Source organism: Sabethes cyaneus, chromosome 2, assembly GCF_943734655.1.
Source record: "Sabethes cyaneus chromosome 2, idSabCyanKW18_F2, whole genome shotgun sequence".
Lineage (NCBI taxonomy): Eukaryota > Metazoa > Arthropoda > Insecta > Diptera > Culicidae > Sabethes > Sabethes cyaneus.
Window position 1 is genome coordinate 133,909,684 of NC_071354.1, and position 22,446 is coordinate 133,932,129.

Genomic DNA, 22,446 nt, shown 5'->3' on the forward strand with positions numbered 1-22,446 from the left:
CCTCTTGTAACCAGTAATGAAGATTGGATGGAGAAAAAATACAACTTCAACCGAATATTTCGTGTATTTGAGCCTAGACGTGATTCCTGGGAAGATGGTGGTCCCGATATTCGTCCAGGCTCGACAGTTTTCTATACAGATGGTTCAAAAATGGACAATCAAGTGGGAGCAGGAGTCACTGGCCCAGGAATAGACATGTCAATTTCTATGGGCAGATGGCCAACTGTATTCCAAGCTGAAATACAAGCAATTCTAGAATGTACGACTGTGTGCTTGCGCAGGAACTATAAACATTCAAATATATGCATCATGTCCGACAGCCAAGCAGCTCTAAACGCTCTAAAGTCGGCGACATGCACATCAAAACTTGTCACTCCAAAAATTGTCTCGTCGTAACCAAGTCAACTTGTACTGGGTTCCAGGTCACTGTGGAATTGATGGAAATGAGAGAGCTGATACACTAGCAAGACTCGGATCATCTCATCAATTTGTAGGACCTGAGCCCTTCTGTTGCTTATCTGCTTCTGCTTTAAAAATGGAGCTAAAAGCATGGGAATGTACGAAAGTGGAATCAAATTGGAATAACACTTTCAATGCTAGGCAGTCGAAACGTTTCATCTCTCCAAACGTTTCAATTACTCGCAAAATACTGGAGCTTTCGAAGAAAGATCTAAGCATTTATACTGGTCTTATAACAGGACATTGTCCGAGCCGCTATCATCTGAAGCTAATGGGAAAACTTCATGATGATATATGTCGCTTCTGCGGCATAGAAAAAGAAGACTCGGAACACCTGTTATGCCGATGTCCGGCAATTCTCAATAAAAGATTAAGGTTCTTCGAAAGAGGGCTGTTAGAACCCTCTGATATTTGGAGAACAACTCCCAGCGCAGTAGTGCACTTCATCCGAAGTGCATCACCGGGCTGGACAAATGCTATTAGTCAAACAATGACAATCACTTCTGCTAGTGGTGCGTCATCTTGACAACATAGCTATAATAAAACGGGGTATATATCACAATAGATCAAACAAATGGTCGCAGTGATAAAAATACCCAACACGGAAAAAAAATGCGCAGCTGGAGGCAACGTACGACAGCAGCTCACCACGGGACATCAAGATCGTCATCGGGAATATGAACGCCCAAATCGGCAAGGAAGCAATGTATAGACCGGTGATCGGGCTCCATAGCCTGCCCACCGACACGAACGATAACGGCCAGCGATGCATCAACTTTGCGGCTTCCCGAAGCTTGATGATCAAAAGCACCTTCTTTCCCCACAAAGATATCCACAAGGCCACCTGGAGATCACTTGACCAACCAACCTCGAACCAAATCGACCATATTCTTATTGAGGGCCGGTTTTTCTCGAACATCACCAACGTACGCTCCCTACGGAGTGCGGATATTGACTCGGACCACTACCTAGTAGCAGTACATGTGCGCTCAAAACTATCGACGGTTTATACCTCGCGACAAAGTCGCCCTCCTCGGCTAAACATTCGGCAGCTAGACAACCCGCGAACTGCCGAAAACTACGCGCGCATACTGGATGAAGCTCTGCCTTCCTCTATGGAGCTGGATGCTTCGACCGTTGAAAGCGGATGGAGTAGGATACGCTCGGCCGTCAACGAGGCCGCAACCGCGGTGCTAGGTGTGGAAACCTCGAGTGCACGAAATAATTGGTTTGACGGGGAATGCCAAGAAGCGATAGAGAGGAAAAAAAGAGCTTGGGAAAACTATCTGAGCATATCCACGAGAGAGAATTTGACCAAGTATCGACGAACGAGGAATGAATTGACCACGATCCTGAAGAGGAAAAAGCGCCAGAAGGAGGACAGAGATCATGAGGAGCTTGAACAACTATTCCGGGCTAATGACACCCGCAAGTTTTACGAGAAGGTGAACCAAACTCGCAAAGCCCACACACCAAAACTTGACATGTGTAGGGACGAGGGAGGGGATCTAATCATAAACGAGCGCGAGGTGGTCGACAGGTGGAAGCAGTTCTTCGATGAGCACCTCAACGGCGATATAGCAGCAGGAGACGCAATGGAAGTTAACCTCGGAGTACCTACAAACTACAACAGCGTACCGGCTCCCAATCTCGAAGAGATCCGACGAGAAATCGGTCTGCTGAAGAATAATAGAGCCGCCGGAAAGGACCGACTCCCGGAAGAACTCTACAAAAATGGCCAAGAACCGCTAGCAACGGAACTTTACTGGCTGATTTCAAGAATTTGGGAAGAAGAGAAACTACCGGAGGAGTGGATGGAAGGCGTAGTCTGTCCCATCTACAAAAAGGGCGACCGGCTAGACTGCTGTAACTACCGCGGCATTACGCTGGTCAACGCCGCCTACAAGGTGCGCTCCCAGATTTTGTTGCGTCGTTTATCCCCAATAGCAAGAGAATTCGTAGGGCAGAATCAGGCGGGTTTGGTACGGTGTAGTATTAAATGACATATTTAATAAAATAATGAAAGGCAGAAAGGTAGTGTACATTAGCTTACCTTAAACAAGCGTGCAGTTTTGTAGCCTTTGCAATAAAATCATCCCATAGTGGACTGGAGTTCTGAAACAGAATAAAAATTATCGTTAATGTATTTATTGTTATATCAATTATAAAGCAAAACTATGGTTAAGTTTATTTTCAGGCCTAGGTCGAAGTGCATGTTTTATCAGTATGTAAACAACAATGACAATAATCTACTAGTTCTACTAGTTTCTTAGCCGCAAAATTACAGAACGTGGCATTCAAAAAAAACTAGGTTGAAATTTACTTTTGATGTTAACTAATTTTAAGTCGCAAGGGGACCAGATATGCGAAGAGAAGTGTGGCATATAGTGGCTTGCAGGAGTGAAAATGCAAGAGTTGGTTTTTCGATACAAATTTCAAACATATTTAGCACGTATGGAATCGCTTATGCAATCAAAAAAGACGCTGCAAAAACGGTCATTTTGCCACAGCCTCATGATAGTTTTGCTTTGTTAATTTTTGATTTTCAACATATATTCAATCAGATCTGGAAAAATTATCATTTATGTGTATAAATTTTTATAAACAAAGTCAATACGTTAAAAGTAAATAAGGCATTGATACAGTAAAGTGACCGGGTGACGCCAACAAATATTAACGCATCTTATAAAGGGAAATAAAATAATTGCACTCAATACAATCTTGCAAATATTTTAGTTAAATAACACTATCATTGTTTTGCGGGAGAAAAGCCAAGTCACATTGCTAGATAAATCAATTGAGTTATTTCTAAATGTTTTTTTACAAATACCCCATACTCACTACTCACTGAGTAGCGTGAATCACATCGCATTTTTCTAAATTTTCAAAATAGTACTAAAAAGTGATATCAATGTGCCAAAAAAAACAATATCAAAATTCTGCCAACTCACTAGTAGAACGAGACCGTGATAAGGCACCGAGTGACGTTGTTGTTATTTAGTGTTAGCCAACAAACCAGATATGACCCGAGGATCGGTGATGCAGTTAAAAACAATATCGTGTTTTCTATATATACATTATCGCTTTCCATACATATGTGTTGTTTCATTCTGGTAGTCAGTAATCAAACCAATAATGACTAATTGGCGATATCGTTGGTAGCAAATCATGGTTTGCTAAATAAAGTATGTGATTAGTGAAAATTTGGCCAACTTTAGGTTAAATGTTTGATGTAACTTACACAATTAGCCCGCTATCTATTTTGAATGGATTGGTTGTTGTTCAATCAATATTCAGTTAAAATGGAACAAGATTCGAACGTTCAAAAGTGTTTATTTTCCCTGACGCAAATTTTGACGATACGTAATGTTTCGTTGCAAAATTAGACCGACAATGTTTTGGGAAAGTGTAACAGGGTTGAAGTGTTTTATTTTTCCGAGCAACATATGTTTAATATAAGAGAGTACATATATGATAAAGTTGTTCTTTTTTTACAGCAGAAAAAGACTCGGCTTTCGCTTTGATAAAAGCTTCTACTGTTTGACAGTCGTACAGTCGTAGAAGAGCACTGCGAATTCACTGTGAATACATTTCTTTATGTAACTGTTGGCTAAATAAAAGGTATGTTGCAAACAGACAGCGAGTTTCGTCTTGTGTCCATATTATTTCCTAATACAAAGGAAACAGTAAAGCGGGAACGAAAAATTGAAGTACACCAGCTTGATGCTTGCTATCTGCAAAGGCTGATTCTGAAGCAGAGATTATGAGATCGACGCTTCACATAGGCACAAACCTACATATTTTCATCGCGTTGTGTATAGATAAAGGGCAGCTGCAGTGGTACTAACTTCATGAATAAACTTTCTTGCTATAAAAACATAGCATTTGATGCATTACAAACTGTTATGTTTAAGAAACATCATATTTTAATATGTGCTCAGTTTGATCTAGTGTGTGTCTGTGTATGTTTACAACGTTAGTAAAGATCTACTGAAGAAAAAATAACGTTTGGAGACTTAAAAACGACACAAAACGAAAAAATTCAATTCACATTTGACTCAAATTGAAATGAATATGAACTGTTGAGCATGTATTAAAAATCAATCAAATAAAACGCAAAACGGCAACAGCAACAAGATTCAAAATCTCGGTCATATATGGCCCGATGCGCTATAAACAGTGAAACAGAATACCTTTTAAAAATGAATCAAAACTGCTGCTGCTGCAAAAAAAACTATAATAGCCATTTTTTGCATTTTTCTTGAACTTTTAAACAGTGGTAAATCGACTATTTTGTAGAAATATATAATGTCTATGTCAATGAAATTACGAAATAAACAGAGCTTCTTGAAGAAAAGAACATTTATACATATATTTATACACTAGAATCTCTTTTTACGTACATTCATTTTATGTAATTTCGTTCTACGTCACCTTGTTTACGTCCGAAATTTGAATTACCGTCCTCTCGTTTTACATCAAAAATTTGAATTAACGTCGTCGTCAAAAACCATTAGGTGGTTTTAGAAAATTCGAAATAACGTCTTTTCTTTTTACGTCTAAAATTCGAATTACCGTGCACTTTTTTACGTTCAAAATTTGAATTAACGTTCTCTTTTTTACGACCGATTTCTTTTACGTCCCCCAGTAGTGGACGTAAAACGAGATTTGAGTGTATACGAAACAGTTTTCAAAGGGTGTGAGGTGGAATAGGGTGTGTGTATGTGTGTGTGTGAGAGAGAAGAGAGAGAGAGAGAGAGAGAGAGAGAGAGAGAGAGAGAGAGAGAGAGAGAGAGAGAGAGAGAGAGAGAGAGTAAGTGAGTGTGTGTGATTTATGCGCTATTAGTCTCATTTTAATGATATGAATCAAATAGAATAGCATTGCATAAAATTATGCATTGTTCAGTTTTACCAAAAACCCTTTAGACTGGCCGCTTTACAATTAATATTAAATATTTCCTCTTACACCTTACTTTTACTTGTACGCAATCAAATCAAAAACAACTTACTTCTGTTTGAAATTAAACAAAAAAGAAAACTTTCCAATTGAATTCTACTATTTATATTTATTCGTGACAGATACGTTTTTCGCCTATGACTTGCAGGCTTCATCAGTGTCTGTTTTCGAACTTTTCGAGTTGACATATACCCATATTTAGAAGTAAACGTAACCGCTGTTCATTTACTGATTATCCTATACCACGTCAAGATTCAGTTTTATCGTAGGGAAAATTGTTGACTTAAATGGCCTGATTCTATCAAGATTCGAACCCACGCCCACTCGTTTGTCAAAACAGACCCTGTGTTTGGGAAACCTGGAATCTATCTGGAAAATCTGGAAAATCTATTTTCATTATTCCTACTAACCGTTTCTATTTTTTAATGGATTAATGGAACTCGACAACGTTTCTTTTATAGAAGTGTGGAAATAGCTAATAGTTCTCCGGTTACGAACAGGTCTTCCAAAACAGAGAAGATATTAAAAGATGATAGTTCGATTTTACGAATCTAGTAAAACGAAAATACAAAGCGGAAAAATTTAGAAGGGAGCGGATTTTACGGAGAGCCAATTAATGTCGTCGTTAATTACTTTCGCTAAGTGATCAAGGTGTGGCGGAAAACTCACTGAATCGCGCAAATGTAGATCTCTCAACGCGTTTTGGACATTCATATAATTCATTTATCATTCATGCACAGGTTCGGTACAAATCAGGTCTTATTTTTGAAACGTGGGCGTACTAGAGAGCAATAAAGCATTTTCAGGCGATGAAGATCTCTAAAGTTTCGAGCAACTGACACGATGTGCGTGTAGCTTTCAACATTGTAGTTGAACGATCTAAATCGAGAGTAAGCTTAAAATCAAGCAAGACAGCAAGGTCACATTGCGCATGCATAACATACTTTCTGTACAATCCGTTTATGCACGATTGCTTGAAATTTTGCAGTCACCCAGTGGTGGTACTTTAGGTTCGCCTATTGTTAATTTAATTTGAAAGTCGCTTTAATTGATCTTTAAGTAAATCAATTGAAAAGTTAGTGTCATGCAAAAATGTTAATAAATGATAACTAGTAAACAATTAAAACATTGTAACTCAATTTTCTCACAATTACTCGACTCATGTAAAACGTAAATAGACACATCTATAAAGACTAAGTGCAAGTGGTCGGATATAGTTAGGACTCGATTTTTGAATAGAACCGCGTGAGTCAGAAACGATAAACTTCCTGTTTCACACAGAGATGCAATTAAAATACTTATGAACAATTTTATTGCAATTTATGAGCAACAGGATCAATATTAACATGGGAAAGTGAACCCAAGCGACTTGAGGATGCAAGTTACATCATGGTAACAATTTTGTACTAGATACTTTTCGACCGCTTAAAATAAGGTAACTATCATAATAAATCATAATGTCAAACATTAGCTGATGTTTGAATTGAATTCTTGGCTTCACTCACGTAGTTGCTGATTGTGCGTTAATTGAGATAAAGAAATAATAATGGAAGAAGAAACTGTAAAAATGATGCAATTGTTGATTAGCAGATCATGAAGCATACTAGCCAGTTCATTGTTCGTTTCTGTTTTCTACTGCCTAAGCCTTTGCACAGTTATGATTATGATGTATTCAGCTTTACTTATGAAATCAGAAGACTACTCGGCTTTGCCATCATTGACATACATAGGTACAGCGTGCCGACAATGGAAAAGTTGTGATGTTGTAAAGCCTTTACTATGTTACGGGGTTTCTTTGCTGTGACACTACATTTTCTGTTGAATATATTTATTCTCTCAAACTGTGAAAATGAATCATAAATCAAATGCAGACCATTTTTTAAAATGCAATTATCCCGAATAATTCTAGTAATAAGTTTGCCAGAAATGAAAATTTGTATCACAGAAGTTTTATTTGCATACAAAAAATAATCATCTGTTAGGACGCAAGTAGTAGTTTTGCTTAGCTATTATTGAGTGCTTAGCTGTGGAAGATTTCTTCCACCAACAAACTAAAAAAAATAATCCAATGCTTTGATTAGTTTCCGAAATAGGTACATACATTAAGTTATAAAATCATGTTTGTATAGAGTAGCGTTTCATTATGTGGAGTTAGTTCCGTGCAGCACCATAATACTAATGTGATTTTTTTTTCACATCCCGTAGTCTAATAATTACAAAATTATACTGCTTCAAAATCAAAATCAGAAATAAAAAAAATTGTAAGATAGTGATTTTTTTCAAAATGTTTTAAAATTTAAACAAGATTTAATCCACTTAGTGGTGAAAGGAACCTTTGTTATACGGTATTACTTGCTATTTGAGATAGAAATCGACACGTTTGGTTTACATGAAATTTTTGGAAATTGAATAAGTTTACAAAATTTGAACCAAATAGAAGCACTTATAAATTTTGATAGTTCCTTTTCTCATGAAATTGCTGTGTAAGTTGTTACTAATGAGGGTAAGTTCAAGTAAAAGTAAGTTGTAAGATGAAATATTATTCTTTAACATATACATTGCGTAATAAAGGACTAGTTTATAGGTTTTTGAACTATGCATAATTTCCTGTATTGCCATTCTATTTGATTCACAACAATAAAGTTTTCTCGAATAAATTTCATCAATTTTTATTAACCTGCGGTTACTCACGTTGTTGTATTTTGTACACCATGTGTAGGTTTTTGAATGCCATAATGTTATATAGTTACAAATCGTATATTACGTATATACTAACGTATATTCTTCAATAAACTTGTTATGAGCAAAATGTGAGAATTATTCAATGAATTATTACTTTAAATTGTTAGGAAAATAGATTAGCATAAACCGACATCACAGAAACGAAGCAAGTAGCATGTGAGGTGTACCGCAATTGGCCCCAACTGGAATTTTCTTTCGTTTCTTCATATGGAAAAATGGTGTCTGTGTGCAGCCAAACTACCAGCAAATGTAAAATGTTTAAAATGTATCCGTCTGTTGGTAGTCGAGTAATTCGGGGTCAAAATCAGGGTATTTTTTATAATCAAAGTTCTACAGTTCGTAAACAAGGAAACATAGAGGTATACTATGTTCAGCAAAGTTGTGTATTTTTATTATTTACAACGCATGCAAATGCGTGTCGCCTATGTTGCCAAAATCGAAACCGTGCCAACATCGAGACCGTCTTTTGATATGAAAATAGTGTTAGAAATTGACTAAACGATTGCAACCTATGTTTACAAAATCCGCCAAGAGCTATCTGTGCGGTGCAAGTAAGTTTTTGGCGAGCGGCGGTAAGACGTAGTCGTACGGCAATAAAAATATTATTGTTCGAAACATTTTATAACCGCAAACTTTTTTTCATGAACACACTTAGGCCAATATTGTTTCGTCATTTATAGTAGGGGAGAGTAGTCAACAGTGAGACAACAGGAACAGTGAGACATCGGTAATAGCTTCGCCATAAAACATACAAGATCCATGATATTTTCCTGCAAAGTAAGGTTTGTGAATCTATATCACATAATACAGTTTGAGAAAAATTTGTTAATTTTTTAGTATATTTTTCAACAAAAGTCGTTTTTGGGGGGTTCAAAGTAAATTTTATTGCGATCATTTTCATGTGATTTTTAACGGCAAATCGCATAACTAATCCAAATTAAATTTACTACATGGCATCTCATAGGAATGAGAGATAAAAATAAAAAATATAAGACCATCGAATTGTTTGCTAACACCACTATTTCACTATTTCTTATAAAACATTCCTATTGGGAACAGTGAGACAAACAGATGTGGGTAATTTTCAAAAAAAAAAAAAAATTTGTGTTGAATTGTAACTCAATCCATATAAATTGATTGTAAATGAGTTCTGAAGTGTAAGCTGAAGGTCAGATAACCAGGATTTGACCTTCATATGAATATAAATGTAGATGTGAGAAAAATCGGAATTTTCAATAATGCACAACAATAATGTTTCCTTTATGCACAAAATAAACAGTACGACCTCTAAACTATTCTTTGTAAACAAAAAATATGGTTTAGGTTCAATTCTAATATGTGTCTCAGTATTCAATACTCGTTGTCTCACTCTTCCCACCTACTGGGGAACAGTGAGCCAAAAAGACACCTTCACATTTGCGTTTGTAACTAGTTTATCTTTTAATCAAAAGGGCTGAAACTTTTTTTCAGACAACTAGAAGGATATACCTTTCAAATGGATTGAAGACCTAGTTGGTAACTATCACCAAACATTTTTGAAAATTTTTGGAAAAAAAGTGTCTCACTGTAGACGTCTCTCCCCTATATATGTGGAAACTGACTGAAATTTAAGAATATTTTTGGATGTAAAATATTATGTGTTGCCGAAAACGGATACTTTTGTTGCCAAAATCAAACCATTCCAAATTCGAAATCCCACTGTATTTTCACTATTTTGACGTAGGACTACGTCTTTGTTTACTATACTGGGACTGGGGAGCACTTTGTGAAAACAAAAACAGAAGTGTATCGTTTGAATGAAAGATTTCAAATGCTAATAACTACTAAACTACTGAAGGAAACTAAACAATATATATGTCGTTGGATAGATAACGGGTGACAACAAAAATTTTGGAATTTTTTCGAGGCGAAACGAGAGTGCGTATGTGTTAGCTCTTTCTCTCCTCTTTCTGTCAGTATTTTTTGCTTTGTTTATGCTGACCAAGTTTTGCTTGAAATGACGTCAAAACAAGAAGCATTCCGCGAACGCGTTGTACACTTCTACGAACTTCCACCGAAATCTCGGGAAAAAATTTACGGTACAACATTTAAAAAGCGAATATGTTGCGGCTTCGACTGTTTACCATATCTTAAGATGCCCAACAACTATTCATAAGCAAGGTAGTGGAAGACCAGCCAAAATTATGGACGCAGAAGGACATCGTTCTTTTTCTAGTTTCTTCAACAACAAGCCAACCAGAGGGGGCTATCAATTAAGAAGCACCAGACGAATGTTTGAAGAAAATTTTGATCCCGTTTCTACAAAAACATCATAGAGATGGACAATACGTGTTTTGACCGGATAGAGCATCAGAGCAGTACACCAAAAAAAAAATACAATCGTTCCTGCATACCCATTCGATCCGATTTCTACCCAAATACCACGACCCGTTAAATCTTTCTCAGTGCGCCCAATCGAAGATTTCTTCGGGATTTTGAGTTCCTTGGGGTACAAAAATAACTGGAGAGCCACAAATTGCAAACAGTTGATTGGTAGAATCAACGCTAGTAGGTAGTACAACGCTCCTGTTTCGACGTCAAACGAAAGCTTCGCCGAACAGCCGATTACGAACCGTTTTCAAATGTACACTAATTTTTTTTAACAATGGATAATGAGCTTTTACTTCACTTTTTGCGCTAACGTAAGAACTTTTACCGATCGGATAATGTATCTTTAGTTTCGGTAAATCAGATCTTCTTCATGTATCTTTGTCTTTTTTGACAGCTTGAGAAAAAAAAATCCAAAATTTTAGTTGTCACCACAAATTTCCTCAAAACTCGAGAACTAATTAAGCAAATGGAACCAAATTTGGCATGTGGGGTTTTTTGGAGGTATGAATTTTGTTACGATGGTTTAAGACCCCTCATCCCTGTGGAAGGAGGATAAGGACAGTCATAAAAATAAAACAGAAATTTTTGCGTATGTGCCATATTTTCTGCTATGTGACAAGCAGTAAGCTGTGAAAGTAAACTAGTAAAACCTTCTCGGAGCAAAAGACAGTGAATCGACGTCGCTAACTTACGTGCCAGTTGCCATTTAGGTCAAAAGAGAAGGACATCCCAGTGCTATGCGCCAACAGATGCTACAGACCTGCAGGAGAAAGTTTTGACAGCCAGCTGAACAGCGCTGTTGAGAAAATCCCAAAGGGGGACATCCAAATTCAGATGGGCGACTTCAACGCGAAGATTGGCTCAAACAACGCGGACCTTGAACGCGTCATGGGACGCCATGGCCGTGATCGTGGACGTAGTCATTGGTGGATCGCTCTTCCCCCATGGACCAGTACATAAAGTCACGCGGGTTTCCCGCGACGGCCGAAAAGAAAATCAAATCGCCCACATCTGCATCAACCGCAAAAGGCAAAGGAGCCTTCTTGATGTACGCATCAAACGCCAGCGCTGATATTGCATCCGACCATCATCTTGTTATCGCTGACATACGTCTGCGCGACGCACGTGTCCAACGACGGGAGGAGAAAGTTGGGTGCCGCTACGACGTCCGCCGATTGGAGAATCCTGAGGTGAAAAGGGCCTTTGAACAACTTGAATCTCGAGCCTCAGAGCTGCCACCTGGTGAAACCGTCGAAGAGCAATGGACCGGCATCAAAAACGCCTTCATCACGACCAGTGATGAAACCCTCGGCAAAGCGCGCAGCGGGCGGAAGAAGTGAATTTCGGATGAAACTTGGTGGAAGATCGACGAGCGGAGAGAGACGAAAGCCGTTATTGAGCGAGCGCGGGCCAGATCGGCTAAGACAGCTGCCTGTCAACGATACGCCGAACTGGAGAGGGCGGCTGTTAAACGTGCTTGCGGGCGGGACAAGAGAGCCTGGACTAACTTCCTAGCCGAGCAACGAGAAACCGCCGCGCCGCCGCCAATGGTGATATTCGTTTGTTGCACGATATTTCTCGCCGCCTTAGTGGTGCCGGGATGAATACAAAGATGTCGCTAAAGGACAGAACTGGTCAGCTAATGACCGACCGTACAGAACAGCTTAAACGATAGCCAGGCTTGTCCTGCACTCAGTGAACTTATTTTGCTTTTTTAACTGTAGCACCTCAGCCAAGCGAAATTCGAAAATATTATATATGGGGCATTTATAGAGTAAATTATTATCCATAAGATTGCTGAACTAAGTATTGCTGTATCTTTAGTATTTACGGCGCACTCCCAGTTCACACTGGCATCGCACCTTGGTGCAACTTTTAAAAAATATCTGGTTGGTATACCAGGCCAAATAGTGTGTCTATAATTCCTTTAAAAACTCGAAATAAAGTGTAAATCGTGCTTACGTATGACGAGGTGGCTTCGGCACGCTACTATCAAATAATGGAGCTTTAAACACATGCCACACATGACACGAACTCTCAATTTCAGCAGTCGCCAATTTTGCTCTGTGTTGTGTGTTAACGTTTTTTGAACTATTAATATTATAGTTTGAGCTATTAATTTTTTACAATTCCTACATATATTTTGAAATAATGCACATCTCTATGGCGCCGCTTTTGGAATGGGAAATTAGCTCTGATGTCGTTACCAACTATGTGAAAGGAATTTATCTTATATCGAGGTAAAGATTGTCTTATATCGAATTGTCTTGCATCGAGGTTGGTTTATAACGAGGTTGTCTTATATTGAGGTATCCCTGTATAGGGAATCGATAATCCAATATGTTGTTTTTTGAGTATCCAGCTTAGCATACTTTTTCACGAAAATATCATCAGCCTCGTAAAAATAGATTGGAGTGCAATAACAGATGATAAGATTGTAAGCCCAAAACATCATCTTAAACTTTTTATCGTAATACATTTTGAGGCGATAAAACGAAAAATTAAACTCGGCTTGTATGGAATTTATAAAGCAGTCTAATGATGGTTTCGAAAATCGACATTTCAATTTCTCGCGGTTGATAAATGTTACTTTTTCCCATCGAATTTATTTTAAACAATTTGTATATAATGCACAAGTCATAACCGCATCACGGTACAGATTGTATTTATTTAAACCATTGCACAGTGGGTAAAACCGATCGAAAAAAAGGAACTTTTCGTTGCCGCTGTTTTTATGTGGTAAAAAGTGACTTTTCTTATGTAAAAAATCACGAGAAATCGATTGGCGATGGTTTCAACGCGCGGAAATGATGAAAAGTCCCATTTTGCGCCATTTACCCCAATTCATTTACCCCTAGAAAAGTCACTTTTTATCCCATAAAAACAGTGGCAACAAAAAGTTTCGTTTTTTGGTCGATTATGCCCACTGTGCATTGCATTGAATTATTTTGTGCTGTTCAAGCTGCTGCCTACAATCATAGGTTATAATTCAACAATTAAAAGCGTTCAAATCCATTAAGTCGTTGGTGAGAAAATTTATTGCGGGTATCAGCAAACAAAGAGACAAATATATAGTGCTATAAATGGTATATTTCCGTACTATGAAAGCTTTGATCTTCTATCCCACAATAGAAATATCGAGTAACGTTTCAAAAAAGCCAAAATAACATTAACAGTTTGTCTCTTTGTCTTTCTGTTCTTGCGCTAATCACGGCGTACGGCATGCACTTGAACAAATATGTTTTACATGAGACGGTTGCTGGCATTATTTGTTAGGTAATCATTTAGAAAACTGCGTTGAAATGCGTTTATGTCGCCGTGGTAATCGTAAGGTGTCCCTCTAAATGTTACTTTGACCAGGCGCAAAATAAAAATACCTGTTTGTTACACCGCAAAAGCAAGCATAAGTATTACTGAAACTTTATTATTTATTGGAATGAAACAATCAAATTCAATTATAAATTATATGTGCAAAATCAAATTTACACTCTATAGAATAGAATATACCAATCAGTAGACAATACAGATACCCTCGAATGCATGTTTGAATCGACCTTCAGAAGCTATAAAAACTAATTTACATTTTCTGCGAGCCGTACCGTAAATAGTAGGTTCAATTGATAGCAATTTAGAGTTAGTGCGTTATATAACATAGAGAGAAAACAGTAAGAAGACTGCAACGTGAGTTTTGATTTTATTCCTACATATTAAGCCTTCCAACTGAGTTCGACTTTCGTTGCAACCCTTTTTGATTCGACTGCTGGCGTTTTGGTACCTATATGGCCAGTTATACAACTGTGCATTTTGTTGACTACCGTGAGATTCCACCAATACACTTTTTTTATCGATTTTGAATAACTGTAACCGAAACCAATGTTTGATGTCGATTTCAATTATACGATGCTCAGCTACATAACTAATTTGTGTAAGCGGAAGAAATAAAATTAAACCAAATAGTTAATCAAAAACGATTATCATTTGCCAATAGCTTTGTTGCGGATGCAATAAGAAAACAGTTTTTCCAAAATTTTAAATCCCGTATACTTCGCGTTACGCGATGAAAATTTTCTTACAATATTGGATTGTTATTATTTTTATATAATTACAGGGTATTTCTAAGCTTACGTTTGTGCGCTTTCTAATGTTTACAGGAATTTAACCTTCGTAAATGCCGAGCTAGGACATAGATCATTCCAACATCTAGATTCGTAAGCGAAGCACTTAGTTGAAGATACCTTTTTAATTGGCATATAATTACTTACGTATGAGAAAATATAGACTGGGTAAGCTATTAGCTTTTCTTGAGCAGAAATCCTTAATCTAACCTATAGATTGTACATTTTTAGATTTAAGTTTAACTCACTTAATTAAAACTTTAATAGACTTACTTTAGATTAAGCATAAATTGTAAATAGGTTGTAAATATTAGCACGTAAGAACTTTTTAGTTTAAGTATAACTTTTATATAGTTTTGAAATCAGCAAAGTGAAATTTTAAATTAGATTCCCAATCACTTGTAGGCACGTAAACAATCTTTTTCGATGACAAGACGTTTTAGCTCGATGATCGTGATTTGCAGTTTTACGCAGCTGTCGCAATTGACAGTTCTATCGTTCCGAGAGTATGACGGTCGTAGCACGGTGAAGTGCCGCTTTGACAATGAGATACGAGTAGGTGCAGCGTTGCACGAAGGGCATGCGCAACAAGCTTACTTATGTTATAACACCTTGCTCTTTGATAAGTATGGCTAAGCGAAAGAAGATCGATCATCAGAAACTCCAAATTTAGTAAACTCAAACACAACGAGTTTTAGAATGCATTTTTACGCATCGTTCGCTAATAATTTCAAAATATTTAAAACTTTATATTTGTGTTATTAGAATTTGAATTGCTGTTACATAACTATACCTATAGGACTTGAATGCTTAATTAAAAAAAGAAACGAAAATCAATGTAACAGATGGAAACATAGAATTTAATTTTATATCAATTTAAATATAGCTTCTACAGTAGGTAGATTATATTGAATAAAATGATGCCAGAACATGCATTACGCCTTGGAATTTGACATTCTTTTTTATTCGAAAAACTAAAGCACAAAATAATCAAGATTTATTTATTGATTAACTGATTGTAGGCTTCGCCCGTTATCATCATTAAAACTAATTAATTGTCATATAAAATTTACATAAAACAATCTAAAACTAGACTTAATTTGCTGCTGTGTCATTTGAACATTAACAATATCTGGATGATTATTAAATATGGAAATCATTCTGGACACTGGTTCATTTCTAGCATAGTTTTGGACTTTATTTGTCAATTGAAAAGGACTAACCCGCCTAAATGAAGAACGTCCAACGTACACGGTTATCTGACTCAACAGATACGGCGAGTTATACCTGCCGCTGAGTAGATCCTTTAAGAAAAGAGCATCTGTTATACGTCATCTGCTCTCTAAAGTTTCCGTTCCAATCAGCATGCATAACGACTTGCAGGGTGGCCACAGAACTTCTTGAAAAAAATTCCCGACTTTTTCCCGATATTTTCCCGATCGGATTCAAGTTTTTCCCGACAGAAACTTCCTTCATTTTTCCGTTATAAAATAAAGGTAACATATGCTGTGTATATTGCAGTTTGCAGAGCAGAGCAGAGCTCAAGGATCGAAACTATCACTTTACTGTGAGTCTACGGAGTGCACTCGTCGATTCTGCCACGAAACAGAAGTGGAAGTTCAAATAATGTAGTAGCCGAAAATCAGGTACCTTTATGGACAGCCTGGGCACGACTGGCTCTCAAGCCCACTAAATGTGCATTTAAATTAGTTTAAGAGTGCAGCACAACGAAGGGAACTTTCCCGCCAAAACAAAGTTTCATTATTCAGGGTGCCTGGACACTACGGAAACGAGAGTAATAAGCTTGACAGCCTAGCGAAACAAGGATCAGCTCAGACAGCAGTCCGTCAATGATACGCCAACCTGGGGAGGGCTGTTAAGAAGTCTTGTAAGCAGGACTAGAGAGCCAGGGTCAAATATCTAGCTGATGAATGACGACGTTACTTTTTACACCCTTCCGCTAGTGGCAAATTTTCGCAGGCTTCTGTCGTGCTCTGCAAAATATCTCAATTCTCGGCGTTTTCCTGGCAAAGCACAGAAGACGAATCGATTTGCTCTCTCTCAGTAGAATGTTACCTTCGTCGAGTTTTGTTTTGCTCTTGCAATGCTTTGCTCTGCCGGCGAGTGAGCATCAGTTTGGTGTCATCTTTCTTTTTCTGCCGGAGCGCTACCGAATGCATGCTCTCAAGGTCACGGGACAAATCGTTCCAGTCCATATAATTACCTAACGCATATTCTCTTTGGGACACAGAGCGAATAGCCTCGTGTCTCCAGCGTGCGAAGATAATACTAGCTCTGCTTGTCGTTGTCCGCCTTCTGCGCAAGATGAGTGGTCGTAAGAGTAAACAGTATTTAGGCATCGTTCGAAGGGAGAGGAAACGGTTGAACAGAAAACGAAAGCAATTTGATCGTTGTGAGAAGCAGATTACTCTGCCTCTGTATGCACAAGATGAGCAAAATGAAGCCTGGGCAAACCCATCTTTGTTAGCTCAGATGATGCATCAGCTTTTTAGCAATATGTTAGCAATAAGGAAACTGCAACTTTTCCGATGGACTGGATGCAGGGCATATTGGTCAAAGTCCCTAAGAAACTAACTGAATGCGGTAACTGGCGTGGCATCACGTTGCTTTGCATTACTCTCAAAGTACTCTGTAAGGTAATCCTCAACCGGATCCGAGACAAAATCGACGCCGCTCTCCGGCAATAGCAAACTAGATTCCCTGCCAATCGATATAATACGACTTTCCGTATTATGTTGGATCAAGTCATCGAAATTCTGACCTGTTTTCTTCTGGTACTTGTTGATTTCGAGAAAGCATTCGACCGAAACATGAAAACACCTGGGGCGTACTAAGGCGTAGATGAGTTCCTGATAAAGTAGTCTATCTCATTGTTTTAGTGCAAATTACTGCACGATGGCCTCCTGTCGGTCCCTATATGTGTTACTGCAGGAGTTACATAAGGCTACATATATACTGTCACCGCAACTGCTCCTCGTTGTGATGGACCAGATTTTAATTGGAACCATTGATAGTGAACCAGACCGAAGATTACCCTGGGGTCTTTTCACTTTCCGCCCAGTTAGCTTCGAGGTACGATGCTGGTTTAACAAGCCAGTCGTCGTATGTTCGAATCTCGGCTAGGCGGTGCTTGCTAGATAGAGTCAGTAGGATTGTTACACTGGCCCGCTGCGAAATCTGTTGATAAAGAAGAATAATGTCTAAAGACGGTTTAAGCCCAAGACTTTGCTATTGCTTTGCTTTTGACTTTGGCCGACGACATTCTTTTGCTCTGCTGACGACAATATGATGTGCAGAGCAACCTTGATGACAACTCCAAGATAGTAGGTCTCATATTCAACGTCGCGTCGACCAAGTCAGTGAGATTAAACATTATTAATCCATCCAATTTCAAAGTTAGATCAGGATGGCCAGGGATTTGGGACTATGGAATTTGGGAATTGGGGCTCGACACACAAATCAGATTACCGTACCGATCCTAATACGAATTTTCAATTGAAACGTGAAATTCGTTCGATTGCATGCTAGACGTGGTCCGTGTCGGTGGAGGCAACTGCAGGTCTTCATTCTGCATCATTCAGGATTCGTGGTCTCACACTTGGATTTCCAATTAGGAACCTTATCGTCAATATCGCCACATAGAAACAGAGATTCGGAAGCGTAAGTGGAGAACGATCTGATATATTTTGAGAAGAGGGGCGAACGAAATCGGCAGGAAGACACTCAACAGGAGAGCAGAGGAAGCAGATCCAGAAGCTGCTGATGGCGTGGTCTTGCTAACTGTATTCAGATTATTATTGGAAACTCACCTGGCGACATGTGGCAGATGGCAGAAAACCATGGCAGATAACCGTCCACCAACCAGACTTGATACCTTTGTTCTGCCGAACCACAAACCAACGGACATGAACACATCAGTAATTAAGTCATCAGCAACAAGATAAAAACGGGGAATATTACAATAATTCAAAATATTGGACGCAGTGGATCAGCTCCGCAACAGAAGAAGAAAGCTCTATTTATTACTAATCGTCTCCTCCCAGTTGGTCTCGTGGTACGATACTGATCAAATAAGCCAGTCGTCGTATGATCGAACCTATCAATTTTGCTACACACTAACAGTTGACCACAAAGCATATCAAACACAACATTAGGAGACCAAGTCACTGACGAACTGACATGACACTGGCATTTCACTAATCACACATAAGATCTCACAAGCAAACGATCACTTGCTTGTAGTCAGGTGGGCACAGTTGGTGTACTTTGCACGTTTGCTTTTTGCTACCCGTTTTTTGATTTCAAACATCTCTCGTAAAAAAATCAACAAATCAAAGCTGACTACTTTAAGGTAAAAATATAAAGCGCATAACTTATACAAATTGTTATTCAGTAAAAATTGTTATACGTGCGGAAAGAAGTATTAAAATTTTTTAATAACCAAGAAGCCAACTGAAAGGAGACGGTTAGCAAAAAATGGAGCTCTCTTCTTCTGTTGCTGAACTGAACCACTGCGTCCAGTATTTTTAAATATTGTAATATTCCCCGTTTTTATCTTGTTGCTGATGACTTAATTTCTGATGTGTTCATCCGTTGGCTTGTTGTTCAGCAGAACAAAGGGATCAAGTCCAGCGACGTTCCTTGAAACCAACTGGAAGGCTGTACCCTCCACACACCACTATTACGAAAAAGCTGATACAGAGAGTGCCATACGCTCACAGTTACAGACGGTTTTCAGTTCGTCTTTGCAGGTGGAGAAAATTCCTGGTACGAAGATTTCGTTTGAGGTCTAAAGATTCATGTGTTTCAGAATTGTAGGGGTGTCGACATGTCTCCCAGATTCTATCAAGGTGTTAAACTTGAACATCTTTACGTAAATTAATGAATTCCCGATTTATAGCAATTTTCACCAAATTCCCGACTTTTTCCCGCATTTTTCCCGACAGGTTCCAATTCCCGACTTTTTCCCGCATTTCCCGCTTTTCCCGAGTCTGTGGCCACCCTGGACTTGTAATCGGGCATCTCTCCAGACCAACCTAAATTCCGAAGGGCATAGCGTATAATTTTTTTCTGAATTCCCTCGACTCGTTTCTTATGTACTTCATAGCATGGTTGCCAAATTATGCTCGCGTATTCAATACCACTGCGTACTAAGAAATTATATAGAGTAATGATAGTATACGGGTTATTCAGATCTCCACTAAGGCGTTTGATTAAACCGAACAGTGAATTTGCTTTTGCTACTATCTTTTCAACATGATTTCAAAGATCGAGCATAAAATTTAACCTCAGTAGTCCCTCAGAATAAAGATAGTATTACTCACCAAGCCATCAATAAAATATAAATTTGATAGCTACAGATACAGCGTAATAAATTAGTGAAGCATTCTTGATATGATATAATAAAAATACAATGTGATATTAACAGACATAAAAAATTACAAGTACTAGGCTTCTTCAAGCTACCATAATCGAAAAAGAATTGTCCCTTATAAGTTATATATTCGCCTCATAGGAGCAGTATTTGCATAAGAAAACAATCACAGACAGATGAAGAGTTACTCTGTCGTGTTTTCGACATCTTTAGCTCATAGCAAGGTAGTAACAGCAATACCCTTGTTGATTGTTTTCTAAGATGCTCACTGAATGTGAATTAATTTTGTTTTCTATTGTTAAAACCAATGCATGCAAAATAAAAGATGCACGTTAACCACCGTTCTGCCGGTTATCGATCAAAGTAAAGTATTGGATTATTTCGAAATTCGCAGAAATTAATTAACACCTCTAATAACTTATATGCATCGGAAAGGTACTTGATCCGCAGATCCACAAAACAAAGCTGCATTAAATGTGCTATGTGTGAATTTTCTGAAAGAAGAAATGAGCGGCTAGTTAAAATCATTAACTCGCGGATATGGTGAAATAGGCTGAGGTCACGGTCATAACTTATGAGAGCTACGGATTGAACAGACTTTAGACGTTTCACCACCAGCACTAACCGGCATCGAAGAGAAAGTTATAAGGTTGGCATGGATTTATCTCTCTCATGCTCAACCATGCGGAAATTAATTATATCCGTTTAGTTTGTGGCTATGCCAGCGAAGACTGAATTTGTTGTACCAGAAAAACAATATAGTAAAACAGGAGTCGAAGTTTCTTTTGCATTGAAACTCAATTATAGAGTGGATCGCATGTAGAGCTTTGTTTTCATCTGCAGATTTGACTGAATGACGTATTTATGTCGCACTCTATCGTTGAGCATAAAATTTGTGCTTCATCTTCTCCACTCACCAAATTCGAAACGTGTCCATGAGCTGCTACTAACAAGTTAGCAGGTTACAAGTGAAACCTGTAACGCGAGACCAAGCTAGCAATTCCTATTAAACGACATCCGCTCGCAGACGCTGTGTTGGCGGCGAGTTGAGCATCCCCCGCAAGTGATTTACATTCAAGTGATTTGTGAAATAGTTTTTTGGGCACGATTTGGGTGCCACTTGCGCTGTGGAAAATTAACAAAACTTGAAATAAACTATGCGACAGCATGGCGATGTTTATTGGCGCTCAACTGTGGCTTACGCAGAATGAAACTGTAACTTAACGTAAACCTACTACAATTCGTATGCAATTGCCTATTGCCGGCCTACTCAAATAGAGCCCACACGAAATCACACTCCGGGTTGAGCATACACATGGATAATAGCGTGTAGGAGCAGTCCAACATCACTTTTGAAAGCAATCTCAATCCACCTAACAGAGTTCTTATGCCTTTCCCATAAAATGCCATACGATGTCAGTTTCAGATATGTAATGGTTTTAAAACAACCATTATTAAAAAAAGAGGGAACACTGTTGACTGCGGGAGGGATATCGTTTGATTGTCATTTCTTGCTATTTTCGGTATTATATTGGTCAAGATAAAGTATTATTATGCAACAATTCGATTATTATTTAAGTAGATATTATTCAACATTCCAGGAGAAATAGTTGACTGCGGATCTGCTGTGTTAATGTTTCAAGCTCTGCCATTTGACATAAATTACCAATACTACTGCAACATTCAAATAAACGTTTAGGTTTTTATCGAACACATGCGATGTACAGTACAGTGTTTGTCGCTCTAACACAATAACGTTAGCCACTTTCGGTTTCTCCTTAAACTATTTTGTAAAATCCAAGTGTTGTTAGCTAGGTTTGGTACGCATTTTTCGCTTTGATTTTGTCCTTTGAACACTGCTCCTCAGCCAAGCAGATTTAGAATAAGTTGTGAATGGAACGTTTGAACTAGTAATTATCTACAATAATGCTGAAGAAAATAAAGTTTTATCTTTAGTATTGACACCGCTGTAGAGCTGCAATGTCGTTTGTGTCAAAAAGAGCACTCTTTAGGCTACTAACGAGCTAGCAGCCTTATAGCACCATAAATACAAAAAGCTTAACAATAATTTTTTCAGCGATATTGTAGCTAAAAACTAAATCTACAATTGCCCCATGCATAATTTCTTACATCATTTCAGTAATCAAAAGAGCTGCAGCTTCCAGCATAATGAATGCCCCGGTCTCCTACAGGCTCTTCACGAATTTTTCCTGCATCCTTCATCATCGTTCATTCAGATCCTTTAATGGCAAGAATGCTCAAAAAGAGCAAAGGTCCCCGTATTCTGATCTTGTTTCCTAAATTCGTTGTTTGAAAGTTTCGAATAATTTGGTAGCTTTGAATATCAAGTTGTTCACAAATAAATTGAAATATGACGTCTGGCTCATGCAAAGAAACAATTGCACGGC

General features: G+C 38.2%; 1 protein-coding gene across 3 annotated transcripts in view; it reads right to left on the reverse strand.

Moving 5' to 3' along the window:
* LOC128738569 (dual specificity protein kinase splA) overlaps positions 1-22,446 on the reverse strand; it is an 87,925-nt gene that overhangs the window by 35,557 nt on the left and 29,922 nt on the right. For all 3 annotated transcript variants that reach the window (XM_053833814.1, XM_053833813.1, XM_053833812.1), the window contains exon 3: positions 2,513-2,574. In XM_053833814.1, coding sequence (XP_053689789.1) covers positions 2,513-2,574 — 62 coding nt within the window. The remainder of the gene's footprint in view (positions 1-2,512; positions 2,575-22,446) is intronic.